The 24888-nt window shown below is 28.1% G+C and overlaps 1 protein-coding gene across 1 annotated transcript; it reads left to right on the plus strand.

Annotated features, from left to right (window-relative positions):
• Nucleotides 1–2811: 2811 nt before the first annotated feature.
• Nucleotides 2812–20753, plus strand: LOC142327913 (cytochrome P450 4C1-like). Its single transcript, XM_075371283.1, is given in 8 exon segments — nucleotides 2812–2862; nucleotides 5301–5346; nucleotides 5349–5374; nucleotides 5377–5409; nucleotides 9366–9543; nucleotides 13868–14037; nucleotides 16729–16915; nucleotides 20394–20753. Coding segments are annotated over 8 exon segments (1017 nt in total). The 3' UTR covers nucleotides 20720–20753.
• Nucleotides 20754–24888: the final 4135 nt, after the last annotated feature.

Here is a 24888-nt window from a genome sequence, read left to right on the forward strand (position 1 = left end):
TAAGGGAGAGAAAGCACTGTTACTCCTGCAGTGCCATCCCTGGCGTGCGTACTGGTGGAAGATAGTTTTTTTTTTACTCTGGGTGTGTTAAAAATGATAAAGTGTTAAAAATTGTGTACTATATTTTTGAATGTGATAAAGTGTAGAATTAGATTATTATCCTGCTTCCAGCTATTCTATTTGATTCTTTTTTTTAAAACAACAACAATGGATTTCATTTTTAAATGAGTAGATCAATCTTGAACTGTAACAATTTAGGTTAAAGTAAGTAAAAAATGTTTGATTTTGTTCTTTTAGGGTTTTATCAAGTTTTTCAATAAATTTTCGTTTTATACATGTTTGCTTCCATTTACACAATTTTAAAACAAAGCCTAAAACTTTTCTGGAGCAGCACCCTCGTTAATTTTAGATAAGAGCCGCCACTGGTTAGAAGCAATGACTAATTATTTTACACTCACTATGAATTTCATCATTCATAAGAGGATGCAATAATGTTACTTAGTATTATTTTTTGTGGTATAATAATACAGAATGATCTGTTCTGATAAGCAGATTACTTTCAAATGAAAATTAAAAAAACAAAATAGAAAACTTAGGATGAAAAAAAATACATCCTGCATTTTAGAAAGCTTTGAAATATTTTAATGAAATTCAATGTCCATGTATACTCAAAATCTACAAAATAAGTAAGTTTGAAAATTCTACCTTTTGAAGATTCCAAAATGGCAGTCATTTGAATCTTTAAATATTAATAATTCCATAAATATTAGTTTTATTAGAAAATATGTTAAGCCTTTTATTGTAAAGACGCCTCAATTGTTCAAATAGCTTGATAAACAGCTGAGATATGACTAAAATTGTTACAGTGGATCACAAAAATGATGCAATTTGATAATTGTGCTTGTTTTCACTCTTTTCACTAATTGAATTAAAAATAATTAATAATAACCCCTTATTAATGATTAAAATTGGAGCGGTTAATGATTAAAAAAGTTACATAACCACCATTTTGGAATTTTCAAAAAATTATATATGTTTACTGTATAAATATTTATACATGTTTTAAATATATTCATATGTTTTTATTTTTGTTTTTTTTTTATTATATATGTATTATGTTTTTACATTTATTATGTAGAAGATGCCATTGAGTAGATGTATCCAAAATTCATTAAAATATTGCAATCTGTTCTTAAGATATACAATTTTATTAAAAAAACACAAAATGGCAGACACAGGAAAATGAAGTTTGTTCACAGGAACGTTTTTGTTTATTCTGATGCCCTGAATAAGTCCCTTAAGTTTGGCCAACACTCCCAGAAAAAAAGGTTACTCTAAAAACTAATACTTTTAAAAGTAAATAGCTTAATAATATTCATGTTTCCAGTTATTAAAAAGATGTCAATTATAGAGTTTTTTAAACTCATACACAGAAAGATCCTTGAAAGAATATTTGATAATTGAGAAGAGTTGGGAGTGTGGAAAAAGTGGATTATAATTTTATAAATATTAAGAAAGCCTATAGTAACCTGTCTAGAAGAATTGTGAGGGCAGCATAAAAGAGGAAATGAAAATTGTGAAAGCACAATTAGAACCTCAAAAAGAATGACAGTTTTTTTTGGTGGAAACTAGTTTAAAATCCCGTGCAGAACCTTTGTTATTTATCAGTGTTATGGATGAAATCCAAATGGAAAAGAATAAGAAATAATAAGACCAGTAAAAACAGAAACAGGAAAAAGAGGATATAGATAAAAATCACCTTACTGCTTGGGTAGAAGAAACAGGAAAGTAATAGATGCAAATAACTATACAGAAAAGTAGAAAAGGTGACTGTTCTTCTTACGACTGTTCCTAAGATTAGTCTAAGAGCCATAATGGCCCCTCCTTATATAAATGCTTTTTGTGAAACCAAATCAACCTAATATGCCTTCTATCATATATTCTATTTTCCTGTGATCTACCCTGTTTTTTATGTATAATAAACTAGTGGTGAAATAGTACTCAAATTTATCTTAATCTACTTATAAATGGCAATAATTACATTTTTTTTTAAAGAATGAAGTTATTTCCCAGTTTCATAAATTTAGTTTACTAATAAATACAGTTTATTCAGTTCATTTCTTTCGGACAGTATAATAATTCAGGTGATATGTCACCCAATTTATGCACTTTATTCTTGTTTAAATCCTTCAAAATACTATTGAATTGAATTTAAAATATAGTTATCTGTAAAGTAATCAATTTCTTTTGTCTCTTCTTGCACTTCATTAAATAAAAAAACTCTCCTACATACTTCTATGTATTTTTACCATACATTTCTCTCTGTAACAAAGATTACCATCCACATCTTTGTTTAATTTTTCCAAATTCTTTTTTTTAATCTCTTTATGTATGCTACAATCTATCATTTTGTTACTTCAATAGATCTCTCTTTCAACCAGTTTTCATTGCTACATTTCTTGTTATTAATTTCATTTTTGTCCATTTTCATTATCCTAAGTCTTTTACTACTCTTAAATTTTACTTTACCTCTGCTTTAATTATTTTTTTTTATATTTGTTTTCAAATCTTCAGTTGCAGTAAATTCTGTGCCTGTTTATTTTAATCATTCTGGAGCAACTTATATACTCATATTTCAATTAATTACATGCAGTGCAATATTTCTTGTAATATTTAATAGGATTAAAAATAAAATAATCCATTTTCCGCATACAAGTGGGTACTATAATTTGCTGTTTAAGAAATAAAGTCCAGATGGACACCATTATTAAATTATATAACATATAACTGTCCCAATGCTCCTATATAGCAATGAACAACAATATCTGTGACAAGAAAGAATCAGATAGACATGAAGATGCTGTTTTTAAGAATGAAGGAAGTTTCTTGAACAAATGAACGTAAAAATTAATTTATAAAAAGTAAGTTAAATGTGGATTCTATTAATTATAAGATATGGGCTGGGTGTACTTAGAAAGAATTAATGATACCAGAATACCTAAGTAGACTCTGAATTATGTAAACACAAAAGAAGAAGAATTAAAAGCCCGTGGCTGAAATGTGATGTTTACAAAAATTAATCTTTCTCTATCTATTTCCCATCTCTTCCTTCTCATACTTTTTTATTTTTTTAAAGCTTCAGTATACATTACATCATTATTAAATTGTAGTCAGAATCAATGTCTGCTCCTGTGTATGTTTTAATTAACTATTGGGCTAATACAATAATAAAGATTTTTGGTTATGATTGATTCATAGCTTAACAAGAAAGCATCCTATTATGAAGTCCCCTTATTTACATTACCGGTTTTATTTTACATATTGTTATTTACATGAACGATCTAGACAAGGTATTTTAATTTTGGAAATAAAATGTGAGATTACATGACAAGTAAACAAAGAGGCCTCTCTGATTAATCCAAAATTCTTTTGTGAGGTATTTCTCAGTCAGGGACAAGTAAATTTATGATAAAAAGAGTCTACATTAAAAGATTTATGGGTAAAGAGAAAATTATTTTCATTCTTGTTTACTATGCAGTATATAAACAATTAAAAACATTTTATTATCTTTTTAATAAAGATGTTTTGCAGTATTTAACTTTAGATAAGATCGATCTTTGAGCATTACAATCTATTTGAAAATAATTAGTAACTGGAGATCAAATGTTAGAATTCTTTCCGTACTGACATTCCCCTTAATTGCTTTTAATGCAACTACTTGCAATATGTGATTTTTAAAAGAGTGAAGTTCCTTTTATATAAACATAATGATTTATAAAATATAATTTATAAAAGAAATTTATCATGCTATAAAGAAAAATTTTATTATTGCAACTAATAAAAGCTTTAGGTCCTATTTTAAAATTAAAATAATATTAATTGTTATATCATAATTACAGTACCTCTGATTTTGTTTATATTTTTTTTTTTATATTTAATCATTCATTCCAGCAACTACAGGCTACACCCCCATTAACTTACCACACCACCATTTATTATTTTTTTAATTATAAACAAATTTTATATACAACAATAGTACTCCTTTCTAAGTTACAATAAATAAAAATAAAAATAGAAAATGAGACAATTGAATTTAGAAACTTCTTCATTTTACACTTGAATGCATAATGGAATTACATTTTGAACCGTTGTGTAAAATGTTTGAGATGTCTTGTTAGATGGTAAATTTTCATAGAATGATAAAATTGATTTTGTTTAGTTCAATATTAAACCACTTGTTTTGTTTTGACGCATCTAACTCAATCCCTAAGCTAGTCATAAATAACTGTTAATCCCATACATATTTCTGTCTTAAATATAATTACATTTACTTTAAAAAAATCAGAAGAAAAATGGGCAGTCATATTTTTTATGCCAGTAAAAAAAATCATATAAACCACCTTTTACTAAATTAAAAATTTTAATATTTTCTTGCGCTTACATTTATGATTGTATCAAATTTTTTTTTTTAAATATCACTCCTACAAAATATAATAATATTAACTTTTATCAAACCAGATAACAAAATTACTTTTAGTGATGCAGTGCAATACTTTGAGCCAATGAGAAAGGATTTAATTAATCTTAATTTCTACTTTCAATAAATCATTCTTCAACCTACAAAAGAACCTTCACATAATTTATTTAAAATTAAATTAAGATCCTTCCTCTGTAAAAAATAAAATATATATATATATACACATTCCTAAAAAGTAATACTGATTAGATAAACTTGAACTTTCTGCTTTCTTAACAGACATTTACTTATTACAATAATAGAACGTATAACCTTCAAAATTGTTATTTTATATTGTATGTTTCAATTTTATTTATAAGTTTTGCATAATTTCTTCAAAATTATTTTATGTAATTATTATTTTTATATATGAATAGATATATCCATATATGAATACATGGATTGTAAACACTTACTTTCTTCTCATTTATGATTCTTTTTAATGCTTAACTGATCATTGGTTTTTTCATTGTCACACTATTCTCTTCCAGTGAAATATTAAAGCAGCTGTTCTTTGTTATCAGTGGAATAATACATTTACACTGTTCTTAACATAATGTAAATAATATATAATTATTTTCTGATCAGAAAAACATATTTATTTACTTTGAAGTTTTAAAATTCAACTTAAGCAAATTGGTACTGAATACAATTCATTTTTTAAATACGCTCATTATCGGTTTACTTTTTCAAAATCCTTTAAACTGGATTTAAGAATAATTAATTCTAATTTCACAGATCAATTCAAGAGTTGGTGAATGTACAGATGTATATCCATATGTAGCATTATGTAACATTAGATGCAATTTGTAGAACAGCAATGGGTGTATCAGAAAAGCTCAACATGGAAATGGAGGTGTGATTTTGTTAAAAATTTGGAAACTGTGTTCAAGGTAAATTTATATGCAATTTTATAATCAGTATAAATCTTGATAATAAGTTTGTCTTTGCATCAGTACTAGATTGAAATATATTTATTAATTGGACTTAATGGATTTAAATCCAGTTATTATATGTAGAATAAGAATGTAAAATCTGCAAGAGTAAAATCCTCATCCTATTTATAAATATGAATCAAAAAATTTTAATAGTTACGTATTTAAGAGAGAAATTTAAACTAAACTTCTCCATTATATTCCCCATTGGGCTACCCCAATACACATTCACCAGATCATGATAATACTCTCTCCATCTATCTTTATTATTATTCTTCTTCACCATATCTTTTCCATCCTTGTTTTTTATCAACGCTGCTATCTCATTTTTATTTTGCCTCTTCTTCACCAGGCCGTACAATTATTTCTTTCTACTACCAACATTCTCTTCTAAATCATTTACAAACTCTCTCCAACACCTCTCCTTATCTTCCTTTATTATCCTTTTTCAATTCCTCTTTTCTTCTTGACACATTTTGTTTCTTTAGGCTATCACATCACCTTTCATTCTAGAAACACCCTTTTCTTTTCCCTCTCTGTTTTGTATCTTACAAAACATCTCCATCTTTCCCTGTGCAATTTGTAATGTTCTGTAGCACATTTTACCACATGGTATCTTTAAACTGTTTCTATTCCTTCTCCATTTCTCCTACCTCACTCCTTAGAATAATATGTTTTGTATTTTTCTTAAAATTACTCACAAACCCTCTTACTCTCACTTTCACTACCTGTGTTTAACATCAAATGCTTCTCCCAGGGCAGCCTCTATATCCATTAATTCTCTCTTTCATCCTATTTTATCAGGAATTAGTCAATTAATGACTTCCCAACGATCATCCCAACCATACCTTGTTTACTTTCACATTTGCTTTCTGAACCATGTCTTTTCTACAAGTTCGTTCCTTTGACAGTCATGTAACATATTTCCTTCCTCATTCCTTTTTCTCTAACCATATGAACCAACTAACTCCTCCATTCCTATCCTCTTCTTACCAATCTGTGCATTCATATCTCATGTATCTCATACCTTATTCTTTCTTATTAAACCTTCTACAACCTCCAGAAATTTTTCTTGATCATTCTCTTTATTTCCCTGTTGAGGACCATAGAGTTGGATAAATTCTCTAACCTCTCCTCTGATAGGAAAGCTTAATTTAATTATTCTATCATTTGCATATTCCACATCTTTAGTCTGTTATACCACTCCTTTTATAGGATAATTCCTACTCCATTTTTACACTCTTTACCTCCATTCCACGCCAATTTATAGTATCTGCTTTTTTTTTATTCCCCATTCCATGCCATTTTGTCTCACTCAACCTAGGATATCCAAACCTTAAGTAATCACTATGTCTATTACTTCCTCTATCTTCCCAGTTAATGTCCCACATTTGTATTCCAATCTTTAACTCTTTACCTTTCCTGTGCTGTTTCCCATCTTTCATTTTTCCTAGTAACCTATTTCTCATAGCACCCCTGGAAGTCCAAGTACTACACATTGCCTCAGGGGAACGCCCTAACCGTGGTTGTTTCCTAATCAAACTTTCCATAAGCTGTTCTTACAAAGAGGTCGCTTTGTTTCAAAGCCATTTTTAAGCTGCTGGAAGCTATTTTATGGCCCACAGCCGTTATTCTGCCGCCACACATGAGGGATGAGTCAAATTTTTTACTGGTAGTTGATACTCACCATTTCACAAGACTGTTTTTGGCTTAGTTGCATTTTTTAAGTGCACTGTCCCTCTTTCTTGACAGTATCTCACCACACCACTTCAGACCTTGCTAATTATTCAGGCAGCTTTATTCAGGCCTTGCTGCCTGTTACTGCTTATTCGGGTTGCCCCTTAATCTCAGCAAACCATCATACTGATAGCTGTTCCCTTAACCTGGAAATACAACCAATGCTCACAGCTAGGGATCCCAGTCCACAGGACAGGATTTACTCAATGAGTAATTTTAAAGATTAAATTTCGACATTAGAAGGATTAAATTTGTATTGCTGCTGAGTGATTGGTACCACACCATTTGAATATAAAATTTACAAATAGTTCTATCAGTGACTGACAGTTAGCATTAGAAGAGGAAAATGCTTACAAGATGCAGGTGCCTTATAATGCACCTGTGGAAAAGTGAATACCAGACAATGGGGACTTGTAACTCACAAAAATTATATGCATAAAAAAAATACTGCAGCCATGTTAATAATTACAAAGGTACTTTATAAAAATGATTGAATACCTTCCTTTTTATTTATCACTGTGCTCCTAATACTACAAATACAGAATCTAAATCAAAATTGTTCCTTAATCTTGAGATATATTCAAAACCATAATGTCCTTAGACCAGACATCTCCAAGAATGTTCAAGATTGTTTCTAGGAGATCAAATATGGTATTTAAAGACTGTACATTTTTAGAGGTAAAAAAGGTTGCTGCATATTATTAATTATACATCTCCTAACAACAAACGGAGTATTGATTTAATTATATGTCAAAATAGAGACGTTAAAATCAAAAGAGAGCATGTTAATAAAATCCATTATGTGCAAAGAGAATTGCAGAAGACTATTCTACAATTACCACATATGTCTGAAAATATAAAAACGATGTGAATTCAATGACTGATATCTTTTTATAACCTCAGTGAAACCAGAACAACTTCCAAACTGTACACATTCATCATCAGATACCTGCTGTTTCTAACAGTAATAAAGATTGATGGATGACTACATTTATGAAATTTACATTTGTCAATCCAGAGCAACCTGATTTGGAATGTTCTGCGTGTAAATTTAATCTTAATCACACTAGTGGGGATGAATATAAAAACTATAATCTTTATAAACATTTAATTATAAGGTCCAATTATCTTAACATCTGGCACTGTTAGTATTATACAATTTATATAAAAATAGAGAATCCACTTACCAACAATTGTGAGTATCAACTATCCAAGCGCTTTCGGATTATTCCTCCATCATCAGGGATTACTGATAAATTATGAATTTTATAGTTGTGCATATAAATTTTTATAAATGTAATCAATACATAACAGTTGTAAACATCTTACTGACAAGATGTTTTCTTTTAACGTTGACTTATTTTAACTATTGACAATCAACTGTTATGAACATAATAATTTTAAATTTTATTTTAATTTTAATTCCCATTTATAAAAATGTTTAATTTTTATATAAATTTAATTATAACTATGTAGTTTGCTAAGCAAGATTTAATTTTTTTTCACAATGAGTTCAGGATATGTTATTACATAGGTACATAATTAAAATATGTTAATACAATCACTTCATTTTCTCTGAAATTAGGTTTAAGAATGAATATGACACAACAATATAGAATATTGAGCTACCAATATATAAACAAATTTATTCTGCTGATATTTAGAATATTCACATATCATTTCAGCTATTTGACAGTTTCACAAATTACAAGCATCAAGAAGTACTTTACTTCTTTTAAAGAATATTAAGTTTTTTTCATTAAGTGTAATTGTAAAATCTAATAAATAATATACATAGAAGTAATAAAAAACTATTCAATTTAAAAATATTTGATATCCGGAAAGTGGTGTATTAATGACAATAGCCTACTGGGTTATAGAGAAATTATTCCTGATCAACCAATCTAATTTTTCTTGTACGCTTGTAACCCATACTTCAGAAACCACCTATCTATTCTTTTCATTTCTAAATTAATTATCATCCATGTTCTACTACCATAAAGGATACACTTAAAAAATATTTTTAAGAAATTCTAAATCTAAATTTAATACTAGTAAAACGTCTATTTTTCTTGGAGGATCTTTCTTTCGCTAATCTACTTTTAATATCTCCCTTGTGTCATCTACTCTTAGTAATAATGTTAAAGAAATAGATTTTAAAAACTTTTTTGTTTAAGGTTTGGCAACAAAGAATGGTACAAATATGGTTACAAATACCAATATTATTTTCACTAAGTAATATAAAAAAAGTTCATGATGAAGCAGTTAAATCGACTCTACAGTTCACAGAAAAAGTTATAAAAGAAAAACATGAAGAATGGGAAATGAGCAAGGATGAGTATTATAAAAAATTAGGTAAGTAATGGTTTCTCCTTCATAATTTTATTGTCTAAAATTGTCAGAAGTAAAATTGAAAAACCTTTGTTAAAAACTGATCAGGAATTTTAAATTTTTAAATGTTACTGGAAAATTGACATTGCATGATGGGAGTACATTTTATTGTATGAACAATCAGTTTCAATTATTTATAATTTTCAATTTTTCCAGGATGAAGATTAGATAATATTTTGACAATATATAAATTCTAAACTTATACTATGGCAACATTATTAGCAAATTTTCACAAAATTATTAATTGATGAGATTTCTTAGAAATGACATCAACAACACAGTGTAAATCTAGACCTACTGTAAGCTCTTACCTGTGAAATTAGAAATAAAGTGTTGATATCATGGATTCTAAGATGATAATATGAATTTAAAATCAACACAAGAGTGATTAATGTGCTATTTTTATTGTAATAGAACCAAATATAGACACTGACAATAATGCTACATCAGATCTAAAATCGAAGTAGAGTTCTATGTAGAAAAACCTTTTGATTAAAACTAAATGTTTAATATTTAAAAAGCTCAACAATTATATTATTTGTACAAACATTTACTGTATAGTGTATAATTTATTTTACACCGGGTTGCCTAGTGGTGAACTCATCATCGCCAATCAACTGATTTTGAAGTTGAGAGTTCTTTTCTAGGTTCAAATCCTAGTAAAGGCAATTACTTTTATATAGATTTGAATACTAGATTGTAGATACTGGTATTTTTTTGGTGGTTGGGTTTCAATTAACCACACATCAGCCTAAGACTGTACAAGACTACAATTCAATTACATAATCCTCATTCATCCTCTGAAGTAATACCGTACAGTGATTTCAAAGGCTAAACAGAAAAAAGAAAAAGAAAAAGGTGATTTATGAACAATGTAACAAACTATAAGGACATTTTCTACTAGTGAAAACAAAGAAGAATATTTATATAAACATGGGTCTAGAAATCCTTTGTTAACGAGGCTAAGATTTCGTCCTGATTTCTGCACCTTTGGTAAAATTAAGCCAGATTGTATTCTTGGGACCCAAATTAAGGGATAAATTCAGTGATTTTATAGGAAATCTGACCTAAAAAATAGAAGAAAAACATAGGTCCCACAACTATATTTTTAGTAGTTTTTGAGAAATCTGGGATAAAAGACAATGATTTACTGAGAAAATTTCATACAGACATATGAAATTTACATATACACAGACAACACAGGTCATCAGAAAAAGAAATAAATAAGTTGGAACTGAGATAAAAGTAGATGAATTAAAATGTATTTTTTATGCTGAATCTTAAAATGAAATCAATTTTTTTCATCACCCTCAGATTTTTAGTTATAACCCTTTAAATTATTGAGAAACTTCTTAAATAATAGAATACAAAAATAATAATAATTACAATTAAAATTCCTACTTTTATTTTGCAGGCATTTATGTTTATCTTAATTCCTTTTTTCTTATTTTCCATTTGTCTTCAGTGAAGTCTTCTCTTTTTATCATTCAGCAGCAGTCACTCATTATAGATTCATCCCATCTGCAATATATCTTGGTGGAACCTTTCTCCTTGTTCGTCGCTGATGTCACACAAGTTTAAAGGAAAAAATCCAAATGAGAATGTAAAAAATGAATTTCAATGACATTCTGCAGCCTAAATTTTTGTAGTTCACTAAGAGTTCATTTATAAGCTGATCATGATTTTTTGTTTTCAAGAAAATCAGTAACAACATTTTTGAATGATTTCTATGCTGCCACTTTTTGAGGATTCAGTTTGTTGTCAAATATATTTTCACGAATTAATTTTCTTATTTGTGGCCCGATGAATATTTCCTCTTTTGATCTGGCTTCACTTAATTGTGAAAAAACCTCACTTAAATGTTTAAAGTCACCTCCATCTTTATCTAATGTTTATACAAAATTCATCAGGCCTACTTTTATGTGTAGAGGTGGTAAAATAATACAATCTGTTTTGACAAGGGGAATATTGACAATATTTTCCATTCCTGGGATAAACTAATTTCTTTTTGGCCAGTCTTTAACTGCATAATGTTTATCTGTAGCCCAACTATTCCACACACATATATTTTGTAAAGCCGCTCTGGAGACCAAGAAGAAGCCCTATCACTTTCAGATCAGCAATGATTTGCCATGTTCATCATACTTAGTAGCTTTTAAAATTTTTGACATACTTCTCTATGTTTCTTTTGTTCCTGCAGCATGTGCTACCGGTATAGAAGAAAACTTATTCAAGCTATGCAATAATAGTGCCCGTAAGCTTCTTTCTGATGAATCTATGCACAAATGCCAATCATGAACAACATATTCAATGTCCAATTCAGACATCTCCCTAACATCATGGCAGGAACAAATTAAACTATCTCTTCTAAAGTATTTCAGTAAATTTTTGTTTCGATTTCTATATACTGAAATTTTAGTTTTGTTGTTTAATAAATTCCATTCTTTAGGACATGAACTAGGAATTTTGTATGTTGTTTCAACAAATACAAGTCACGAATTAGGTCGCTCAGTTCTGCTTGTGTGATGAGGTGAGGTTAGGTATTTGATTCTTCTGGAATGTAATTAATATCTATTGAACTAGAGGATTCATTGGTTGAGCCTTCTGGGAAATCAGAAATTTCTTTCCAAGAAGTTGGAGCAATCGGAATCAGTAAATCAACACCATGAAGTACTGATCTTATAGCTGAACGAACATTTGGGTATGCAATACTGCTTTTATTATTTGTTAAGCAAAAATAGCAGTCATCATAATTGTTAGTAAGCTGTCACCAAATCATAGGTATGCCAAAACGCAAATGCTCTTTTTTCCTTTTAACCACTGTGTTAGTTTAATGTAGCACTTGATACATGCTATATGTGGACCCCAGGATTTATCTCGGTCTCCCAAGGGACAGTCAAAATAATGTCTGTAAACAGTTTTCAGCAGATTTGATAGTGGTTTTTATTAACTTTTGGTGGCGAATTCTCCGCAAAAGTAACAAAAAATATTTGGAGAATTTTTACAAAACCGATTTTTATTTATTGTAAAATTCAAAATGTTTTAATGAAAGAAAGTAAACTGAAATACTACAAAAATACTTAATTATAAAAATAATTAAGTTTTAATTTGTTAATACTTAATTACTCAAAATTCTTCATAAAATTGTTTCCCATGGAGTGCAATAAAACACAAACACACATACACACACACACACAACTTAACAAATCTTGATGTTCAATAAAATAATACCAAAATTTGTTCTGTCATAAAAATCTTTCACTACATCTATAGCATTACTTATAAACAATTTTGTTGATTGTTAGAAACAATCTTTGTAATATATATATATGTATGATAAAACCACTACCACAATTAAAGAATACAGCTAGTCATACCAAGAGCTACAACATGAAGAAAATTTCATCATGTTGAATTGCTCATTATCTGACTCTCTGACTTTTCTATACATGTCTGGCTTGGCATGAAATGACAGCATTCAACTGTTATGTATCAAATACGGTTCTACAGCATGCATTGCAATATAAATCAGATGTGAGCAAACATACAGAGATTCTAACTTATTTGTATTGTTCGTTCCAAGAATAATGGAATAAATAAATTTAAGGTGTTTTGTAACTTAAGAATGTTACATGATGGTTTGTTTCAAAATAGATATTCAGATTCAGCATACAAATTATTATATAGAACTCCCTGTTCGGTTCCAAATTTTATGTTGACCAGTGTAATTAATTTTTTTTTAAATTAAAGTATTATTAGCCTGTATGCAATTTTGTTGTTTATTTCTGTTTTCCATAAGAACTACAGGAAGTTTAAACAGATTTCTAGTTCTCTTGCATAAGTTTTTTATATGTTTCTTGTATAGGAGGCATTTTATCAAAAAATAAGATTTTACGAAGAAAACTTCAAGTAAATAAAATTTTCAAAATCTTATATGAGAGATGGTTTTTTTTCTCTTTTTTTATGACTGAATTTTCTTTCTTTGTACTAGACAAAAACTGACAACTGAAAAACACTGGAACAACTGTGAAAAACTTATCCAATAGATAATCTCAATAGAGATCTACAATTATGTAGAAACAAAATTTACATCTTATTATGTTTGAGGTCTTAACAATATATACTATCTTTCATCAGGAAAGAAGTAGACAAAGAAGACAATCGACCAAGGTACTGCTTATGTTCAGGATAATTTATTCAGGATTCTTCTTAACAATAAATTGTAAGCCTTTCATTAAAAGATATTTTAAAGATTGTAATTAAGTAAAACTTTCTTTATCGTTTACAGAAGATGGTGGTAAATTGGCATTCTTAGATTTGATGTTAGGTAATGGAATGACTGATAATGAATTGCGAGATGAAACAATGACTATTATAATTGGTGGCCAAGAAACTACAGCTACTGAATTGAGTTTTGCACTTTTATTAATCGCCATGCATCCAGATGTACAAGAATTGGTATGTATTATTTTAATAATTTAAATATAAACAGTTAAGAAATTTTATTTTAATTAAGACTGCTTTTGTCATTTATAGTGATAAAAATAATAATTTCTGTGGATCAATATGCTCAATTTTAAATCATCTAAATAAAAAGAAACACTATTTTCTTTTACATTTTAATTTTTTATGTTTATTTTGAAATTATGGCTTTGATTATGGTGTAACCTCCATAAAAAAAATAAAGGCATCATTAGTGTTGAATTTTAACAACTTCATAGATATGATTTTTTTTTTAATTTTAATTAATGTAACAAAAATAAGTTGCAGAAAGCACTACCTAGATTTATTTATCAATAACAAATTAATTGATTAATGATAATACAATTATAATATAATCAATGGTACAAAAAAACCAGGTTTATCCATCATATATACTGCAGGTAATATTTTTTCCAAGCAATATTTATGTTGTTCATACATTACATGTAGACTAAAAATAAAATAAAATAGAAATAACCCTTACCAAACATTCCCTTAAGCCATTAAGAACATTCCTTTAAGCCAAGAAGAACAGAAATGGATCAATGAAAATATTAATAAGATTACCAACTTACAAATTCTGTAAATAAAGTAATGAGACTAGTTTTTTTGGCAGCCAAAGTAAACATACAATTATATGAACAGCTGATTTATATTCAGTATTAATATTTTTAGTCTATTGTTACCACATGAGAGTAAACAAACTTTTTGTGAAACAGGTTTTTGTTGTGCATTACAAAAATGAGTGATATTAATTATATACAATATTGTGCAATCAAGTTTTGTGTTAAACTCTGTGAGAACGCTACTGAAAATGGCGTATGGAGATGATGCTCTGTCATGAGCCCAATTTTCAACGTGGTTTAAAACGTGTGTTCAAATGGCCAGGAATCAGTTGCGAACGATCCACGCTCTGGAAGACCATTAATGTCAAAAAGTGATGACAATGTTGAACAAATCTTGATATGATATGGCTTGATAATCTTGACTTGATATGGTAAGACCAGCGATTAACTGTCAGCATAATTGCAGAACAATTGAATTTGAACCATACCACTGTCCATCAAATTTTTACAAATGAATTGGACATGAAAAAAGTTTGTGCAAAATTGGTCCCAAAAAACCTCAATGTTGAACAGAAAAACAACAATGTGGGAGTGTGCCGTGATCTTTTTGGATGAATTGAACTAATCCTGATTTTCTAAAACTAATGTTATTACTGAAGATGAATCTTGTATAATTGAGTACGACCCAGAAACAAAATGCCACAGCAAGGAGTGGCACACTTCAAACTCCCCACATCCTAAAAAAGCAAAACTGAGCAAATCAAAAATCAAAACCATGCTAATTTGTTTCTTTGACAGTAATGGCATTGTCCATAAGGAGTTTTTGCCTACAGGACAGACTGTAAATCAATATGTTTACTGAGAAATTCTTGAAAGACTGCGGAAAAAAGTTGCCTGCATGAGAACAGCCACCAAACTGGATGCTGCATCCCGACAATGAACCTTGTCACACTGCACTCACAATTAATAATTTTTTGGCAAAGAAAAACATTACTGTAGTAACTCAACCACCTTATTCACCTGACTTGAGTCCCTGCGACTTAAAAAAAACACCAAAGGACACCATTTTCGAACAGTAGAAAACATTAAAAAAATGTAACTGAACATCTGAATGATATTCCAGTTTCTGAGTTCCAACACTGCTGTGAAGAATGGGGAAACCATTTGAAGCATTGCGTGGCTTCCCAAGGGAACTATTTCAAAGGTGTTAGAGTCGATGTATAATTGGACTGTAAATAAAATTTTTTTCTGAACCATACTCATTAGTTTATTTATAAACCTCGTATATCTGCAACAACAAAAATAAAAAAAAATCCATTACTTCCCGATCATTAAAGTTAACACCAGAACCTTTTTCTAATTAACTACCCTAACTATCTATAAACCTGGAGAATTCTACAAAAAAGCATCAGTTTATTATATACCTCCTGACTACATTTCATCATTTGATGTACAAAAAGATGTAAAATTCTTTCTTGTTTTCCTAATACTAAATATTACCTATATTTCCGAAGATTCTCTCGCACGCTGATACAAGCATTATTTTCTCTGCAAATCCTCTTCTAGTGGTCAAATAAAAAATAACACAGTATGTACCCTCTCAGCCTACATGAAATATTATAAATAATTCTTATTTTTCCTAACCAGTGATTTTTCATGGAAACAAATGTGTTAAAAAATCCTCTATGACCATCTACTTTTTAAGTTATCTCTAAAATAATTAATGGAGTTATGTGACAGATAAACTTACTAACAAGTTTATTGTTTTACCTCCCCTGTCATGCATCTATAGTTTCATGTTATAATGTCCTAGCAACTATTCTATCATTCTACCTTTTCTTTGAAAATATACTTTCTTGAAGAGCCTTCTAATCAATCAGCGCACATCTTAATAAATCATTTAGTAATTTTCTAATCAATTTTTTCTTTAGAGAAAAGAATCTTATACAATAAGATTCTTTATGGGCAAAGGCTAATACGTAATTAGTATTAGCCTTTGCCCATTAAATAAAATTCTTCTATATCTAGTAAAATATTTAGTTCGGATTAATGACTAAATTATTAAAAACTTTTTAATTTTTCATTGTTCTTTTTTGAACAGGTTCATGAAGAGCTAGATTATATATTTGGTAATGATAAGTATACAGAACCAGGCCTATATGATCTTAATAAATTAGAATATTTAGAACGGGCTATAAAAGAGACTATGAGATTATTTCCAGCATTACCAGCTATTGGTAGACAATTAGAAGAGGACGTAAAAGTGGGCGATTTTGTAGTTCCTAAAGGTAAATTTTACTTTTTTTTATCATAGAATATTTAAATTAAAATAATAATAACAATAAAATCTAAGTTTTATTTAAGAATTTAAAAAATGAAATGGACTGGCATTGACTTTTTATAAACTAAATATACATATTCAAATAATAACTGAACTAACTTATAATTGATTAATTATTGTTATTAAAATAATTGCACAAGTTGTAACTCAACTTATGTAATTTACAGGTGTATAGCAAGTAAGCATGTTAGCTTAGGAACATGTAAGTTTCTTTGAGTGAGAATATTTTACATTAACTACTTACAGACAAATACTTCTTACAAATCAAACCTGACTCATATTTGAACAAAAAATATATAAATAAAAATAAAAAAATAATAAAAATAAAATAAAAATTCTATAATTTAAAAACCATCCTCCTGATGACTTTTCTATTAGTAAAAATCCTGTTGCCTCCAACTTATTGATTCATATTTTGATCATATATGTAGCATTTACATAATATTTCCATTTAAGAATGAAATGTAAATGAAACACTCAACGTTACTTGCTAGCTGTCTCATAATTATCATTACATCAAACCATTAATGCAAAAGCATACTGTATAACAGTTTACTGTTATACAGTATGCTTTTGCATACTAATTACCATAGGGTTAAATTTGATACAATTATCTGCATTAGAACAAGCAGTATTTTTACTTTCTATAATATTTTAAGGAGGAATTATACTTTCTATGGTATTTTTCTATAGAATGAGAAATTTGATAATGAAATCTAACAGTATATTCTTTAATAGGGATTATAAGGCAATACAACCTTTTATGAATAAAAATGTTAAGATTTTCATGAATCTTTCTTTCTATTATAAATAAAATATGTGACTGAAATAAATTTATACACAGTAAACATCAATCAACAAGAAAACTAAGTTTTAAAAATACATTGAATTGCACGAGAATGACCATTAACTCCATTAACAAGTATTCAGTAGGGTACATTATGAATGAATGATCAAATAAAGTAATTTAAAAAATTTAATTAATTATGACTTAGTATAATTGATTTTATTAAAAAAGTCTCTTTAACTCACTTCTCCATACTATCATAATATTTTTTTTGCTCAGTTCATAATGGATGTTTCGTTTGGAGTTTACAAAAATGCAATGTTTAAATATGCTGAGTATTTCATCTTACTTTGTATAGATTATATACATTCATTCTGCCAGTTTTACACTTATCATATAAAATATTAATGTTTACTATTATAAAGTTGCGCTTTAAAAAAATACTGGCTCTCTTGAGCTGAAGTTAATAAAAGATTGAAACATATTAGAAAAAATAATTTTAATTTGCAATAAATAATACCATAAAATTTTACGCATCTTGTTATTTATTTGTAAAAGCCATGAAAGAGATTTTCCTGTTAAAGCCAGGAAAATTACACAACTTTGGCTACTGATGTCTTTGCTTTTGATAGACTACTTCATAGAAGGATGGTTAAATGGAACATTAAGGTAAGTAAGCTAGTAAGTAAATTAATCAATTAGTAAATAAGATAAGTAGGTAGTACAAAATTATAAATAAAAAAATAATTCTACTCTTTGAGTAAAATTCTTTGATACGAGACAGATGGTTACTTTATCTCCCCACTACCTTGAGCAATTGCTACCACAACTGAATAACATCAATGACATTCAGAAATCATCATTCAAAATTTCATAAATATAAATTAATCCAGTCTGAAGATATCAAGTAAAATGATAATTGACAAAAAAATTAGGCTTATCATTCCCCTGTGCAGCAAATTATATAAATCAAAACATAGTTACAATTATAACTTTGACACAACAGTATAACTTCTAATTGTATAATATTACGTTACCTAAGATCTCTTTTTTATGGGTAGGGGTGAATTACAATGAAATTTTATTGTAATATTATTACTAAAAGTTTATTAATTAAAGTTTTAATAATATGAAAAGTTTAAACAAATCAAGAAACATTTTAAATTTCAGGAAATCAATATTTTAAAAATTTTATAGACTGCCCTGCCTCAAATATTGTCCTCAAAGTATTTTTTTGGGTCACTTGCACTACTACTACTATGTCTAGGAAGTTGTTAAAAAAATGTAAATAAAAAGATAGCTTTTTTTATATTTTGGGGAAGGAGGAATTTTGGGGCAAATTTTTTTAAAGAACAGTAAGATAAGCACGCACTACTGAGCTTAATATAAAGTGGGGTTATGTTTGCAAAATTTTGATACAATTGACCCTAAAAAAGTATTTATTCCCCTGCAGATATTGTCCCCAAAATTGTATCAACAAATTATCCCATATATACTAATCTCTGTACCAAATTTCATCAAAATCAGTTTATCCAGTTAAAAGTTATTGAGCTTCAAAAATGTTAACACGCTTACATATATACATTATCGCCCACATTTTTTTTTTTTTTTTTTTTTTTTTTTTTTAATTTTTTGGGTCATGAAATGTTAAGAGAAGCAGAAAAAACCTAATCCACATTTATTGACTGATTACTGTACTTTCCTTCTTGCAGCATATCTCCAGAGTTATGATCCCAATAAAGTGAAAATAATATACAAGTAATTCTATGAACCTTTAAAATTTACTCCTACTTATAAAAATCAAATTGAACTATTTTTTTGCTATAATTCTTCTTCTGCTTCCAAAATTATACCAGAAAATTACCCCATATACATGAATCTCTGAACCAAATTTTAACAAAATCGATTTATCCAGTAAAACGTTATTAAACTTCTAACATGATCCATGCCTATGTATGGATATTTAAATCAATAAATACTTTTATTAATTCCTACCTTTCTATTACTGTTGGAATTTATGCATTTGAACTTTTCTCTTCAAATAATTGTATTTAGGATATATATATTTAGGAACATAAAAATAATAGAATGAACTCGCTGGAGTATATGGATGAACTTTCATCCATATTCAAAATTAAAACGTATTAAATATTCATTTACTTCATTATTTCTTTTGCAATCTGTTTTTCCACTTTCTCTATGTTGAAAATCAAAAGGATATCAATTCTTTTGGGGAAATGTTTTTTTTCCAATTGTTCATAAAATAAATATATAGCTCTTAAAGGTTTCAATTATTTAGATTTTTGTAAGTTTCACATTTTATAATTCATTAGCAGGTGAAATATGCATCAAATCTACATATCTCTTCTGGCCTTGAAACTTCAACAGCTACATTAAAATTTAGTTATAGAGCACATTTTCTATTTCTAGACAAAATATTTTTTTCTTTTATTTATTTACATTTTAATTTGATTCATAACTAATTAATATTTTTGTTAAGTATTCAAATTTTCAGCTTTGAAAGCTCTTAGTTAAAGATGTACAAAGGTGTAAAAAAAAGGTATTACAATTTGGTAAAAACCACTGTGTTCATATTAATAAAAACAAACCAAGTAATGTTTCATTCTTGTTGTTTCAGGTACTGATATAGGTATATTTATATATGAAATACATCGTGATCCAGATCACTGGAAAGATCCTGGTAAATTTAACCCGGATAATTTTCTTCCAGAAAATTGTCGAACAAGACATCCATATTCATATATGCCATTTTCAGCAGGTTTAAGAAATTGTATAGGACAAAAATATGGTATGTTACAAATGAAGACTGTTTTATCTACACTTTTGCGACGATATAATATACAACCAGGGCCTGAACATAGTACCGTAGATAAAATTGATGTAATAATGACAACCACATTAAAATCTAAGAAAGGATTTAATGCGATATTTAATCTAAGATAATCGTATTATGGTATATAAATTTAATAATTAAATAATAATTTATACATTGTATTTATTTATTTATTTATTCTATAAGCATAATTTTATTGTAATAAAATTTTATTTCATTTTTACACTTTAATAAAACATTTTTTTGAAAAAAAGAAAATCAATGAAATTATTTGTTTTTATTACCATAAATATGAAAAATACTAAATCCATCAAGATAGGTTCTAGCTTTAAACTCCTAAAATTCTGAACAAGATGTAGTAGTCATTACACCACAACTGCAGTGAAGATCAACTTAAAAAAATTTTTATTAGTGAAGTGGACTTTGGTGGATTTATGGAAATGCAACAATTTCCCATTCAGTTTAGATGCCGAAAGCTCAGGGAAAAAGGTTCAGTGAAATATTTGACACAACAAATTTGAACAAGTGAATATTGTTAATTTTGAATATTACTAAATTATTAAATCTCTGTCACATATATTCTTGTACAAATAAATTGTAGTTCTGATCAGTACACAAAAATCCATTATATAGATCAAATAAATATTAATTAAATTATAAATATAAAATTAAATTATCGGATAAAAAATGAATGTGTTTTAAGTCTATTAATTATTTAAATACAGGCATTAAATAATATTAAGGTAAATAAATATATTGATTATAAAAAATTACTATAAAATAATTCACAATCAGAAGCAGATATTAAAAGTTATTTTATACATTTATATACTTTTTGAACAGGTTGCACATATGGTTTGATTTCTTTTTACTTCCTTGTACAAAGTAAAAGTATAGTGATTGCAAAAAATTACGGTTTTCAGATTTCAACAGAAATATCCATTTTGATCATCTTTGAATCATTTTGACTAGCATTTTACTAGTATTTTAGTTATTTTGACTTTAGCATTTTCAGCTTGACATCTGTATGTACATACATATGTATATATGTACGTATGAATGTATCTCACATACTCAAAAATGATTAGCTGTAGTATGTTGAAATTTTATATTTAGGAATGTTGTAACATCTAGTTGTGCACCTCCACTTTTGATTACATTAGACTGAAACAAAAGTGTCCAAAAAAGCCCGTAATCCAAAAAAATTTGAATTTTGGACTTTTTCTTAACTGCAGTAATAATCCCTTATTAAGAGCTTTTCAATTATATATCATAAGTCCTACTTATTTTCAGTGATTCCAGAGTTATAGCCAAATAAAATTCTTATTAACAGAATATTTGAATCTTACAAGGTTAGGGCACATCGGTTTAAATCAGACCATCTCTTTTTTTAACTGGTTTTGTAATTTATATGTATTGTTTTAATAATTATTAACCTGGGATTGTAAAAAAGGTTTTACAGTAAATAATAATTCAATAATAATAATAAAAATAAAAAAAATTTGAAAAAATATCAGAAGTTATTAGTGAAATAAAATTGTATGTACTTTTAAAAATGTGTATATGTAATTTAATAGGCATTATTACATATGTGTATATGTAAATATTTGGTGAAACAAATGATTATTTAATATTTATTGAAAATCAATATTTAGAATCGTATTGTTTTTGGATTTTCTAGTTTAATTTCTGCTTAATTTTATTTAATTATTCTGAAATTTTTGTTTAATTTTATCAGCATTAAATTTAACTACAGAGTGATTGAAAAATAAACCCTCAAAAAAACTATATATACTCTGAGGCATATGTGTTTGATCTTTAATAAATTGCAAAAAATTGTTATCTTTTAGTTTATCACTCCAATGACATGGCAATAAATGTGTAAATGTAATTTAATACATGTACCAGGAAGTCATCTGGTGTCCACATCAGATTTTTTAATAATAGTTTTATTTAAAAATTCATTAACAGAGTAATTTTGTTTCCATAAAAGAAAATCTTTTAATTTTACTTTAAATAAATCGGTGGGAAAAGTTTTCAAATTACAATTTATTAAAAATGACAATGGATACATAATAAAGCCTTTTCTCAACAAAGCTCCAGCTCATGCATTACAACTTATCCATAGATTCTTGGCAAATTACAGGATAAAATGATTTAAGCATGCTTCTTACTCATTAGACGTGGATTGCTGAAATTATTGGCTCTTTCCTTATATATTATTGGCTCTTCCTTATATTGGCTCTTATAATTCTGCTTAAAGGAAAGAGAATTGAAGACGGAGAAGAGATGTAAGAGGACTTATAAAAGTCTCAATAAAAATAACTTTGAAAGATACTTACAGTAACGAAAACATTGCTTGAATAATTGTCTCACATCAGAAGGGGCTCACTTTCAACGATCATTGATTTAAATAGGTAAAGTATTATTGTTTTTACGAGCCAAAGTCAGATATACTTTGAGCACAACTCATACTAATCACTTTAATAAATACTATATGAAACTGCTACTTTTCTCAAGTTTTTTTTTATATGTTTATTGTAATTTGTTGCGACTTATGTTGGTTGTCGGCATACATCTAGACAGTAATTTTTCTTTTTTTTTTATCTTTGGGACTACCGTTAGGTATTGCTTCAGAGAATGAGATGAATGATTTGTAGCATGTGTGAAAATGCCATGCCTGACCAGGATTTGAACCTGGGACCTCGGGATGAAAGGCCGAGACGCTACCACTTGTGCCACAGAGGCCAGCTAAGACAGTAATCTACCACACATGATAAAATGCATCATGTATAGTAGCTCCTCATTCAACATTTTCTGCAATTCTTGTTTTCAAATATTCATTATTGCTTAACACACACACTAAACATTGCTTATAATTCTAGAATTAAAAGTCTTAAGGTTCAATGATCATTGTGGTCATTCCTCCCACCCATCCTATCCAGTACTTTGAAAATCTTTATCCAGAAACACATACATAATATTATTGTAGTGAGGAGGTACTCCTTGTTGATAAAATAACATTTCTGCCTATGATTTGGGATATTTCACATAATTAGAGCACAATTTTTATTCTAAACGTTATCTTTCTTTTCTATACTATTTGGAAAATTCTCCAAAACACAAATTATCTGCATCCTGTTCAATATGTGCATAAATATGTGCTGAAAATAGTTTTAAATAGCAACTTCTGAATTACTTTGTTGTAATTTTTTATATTTAATGTATTTACCTTAGCATTCATTGTTCGTATTAAATAATTAGCAAGGACTTTAAACACATTCAAATTTTATCCTATTATTTAATTTTAAGAGTATAATTTATGTATTTTTATGTTCTGATCAGAATAAAATATTTATAGATTTATCTATTTAATTGTTCTTCAGTGTTCTATCCTTTCAGAAACACTTTAATCGAGGTACATTCATTAACGTGAAAAGCTCATACATTAAGTGCTAGTTTTCAAGATTTTGCTACTTGAAGCAAAAGGAAGGTGGTTATCAAACACAGGGTTCTTTAACATTTCATGTATCATAAGATGCGAATCACCTGTTACATTTATATGGAAGAAATAAGGTCCCATACCGAACAAGAAGTCTAGCATTGCTAAGTTTTTCTTAATACATATATGAGAATTTTCATCAGATTGACAAGCACAAGTAGTCATTGAACATCTGTACAAAATAAATAATAAATTCCTCACAAAATTCCACCCTTTGGTCAAAATAATTTTCACAAAGTGTATGAAGTAACTCAATTGGCTGATAAAACAACTTTAAATTGGTTTAAAACTTAAACTTTTGGAATTACATTATGAGTATTTCTAGCCAAATGAAAACCTTGCTTTTACCTTTGATAACTCTTTACCAACATCTCTGCAACAAATTGTTTACTGATGTGAAGTACATGTAATGCCTTCAGAATTTTCAAATTTTATCTTCAGCTTATACAAATGGTGACAGTTAAATGGTTAGAAGTAGAATGTTAGAAGATAGAATGTTTTGGAACCTTTTTCACCTTTCAGTCCCTGAAATGCTTTGAAGATATACGTATGTATGGAAGAAAAAAATGGAATTTTATATTTGGTTGACAGATTTCATTATTGTAATCGCTGCTGCCTCATACACATGCACAATTTAGTAATAAATACTTCTACATTCCTTATTCCTTTACTGATGAAGAAAACACTGGAAAATAAAGGATAGAAAATTGAGAAAAAATTCAGCAGCTGTCCAACATAAAGAAAAAGAGACCTGCACTCTCCAGTATGATGCCCTTT

The sequence above is a fragment of the Lycorma delicatula genome, chromosome 7 (genome assembly GCF_047948215.1).
Source record: "Lycorma delicatula isolate Av1 chromosome 7, ASM4794821v1, whole genome shotgun sequence".
In the NCBI taxonomy this organism is placed as follows: Eukaryota; Metazoa; Arthropoda; class Insecta; order Hemiptera; family Fulgoridae; genus Lycorma; species Lycorma delicatula.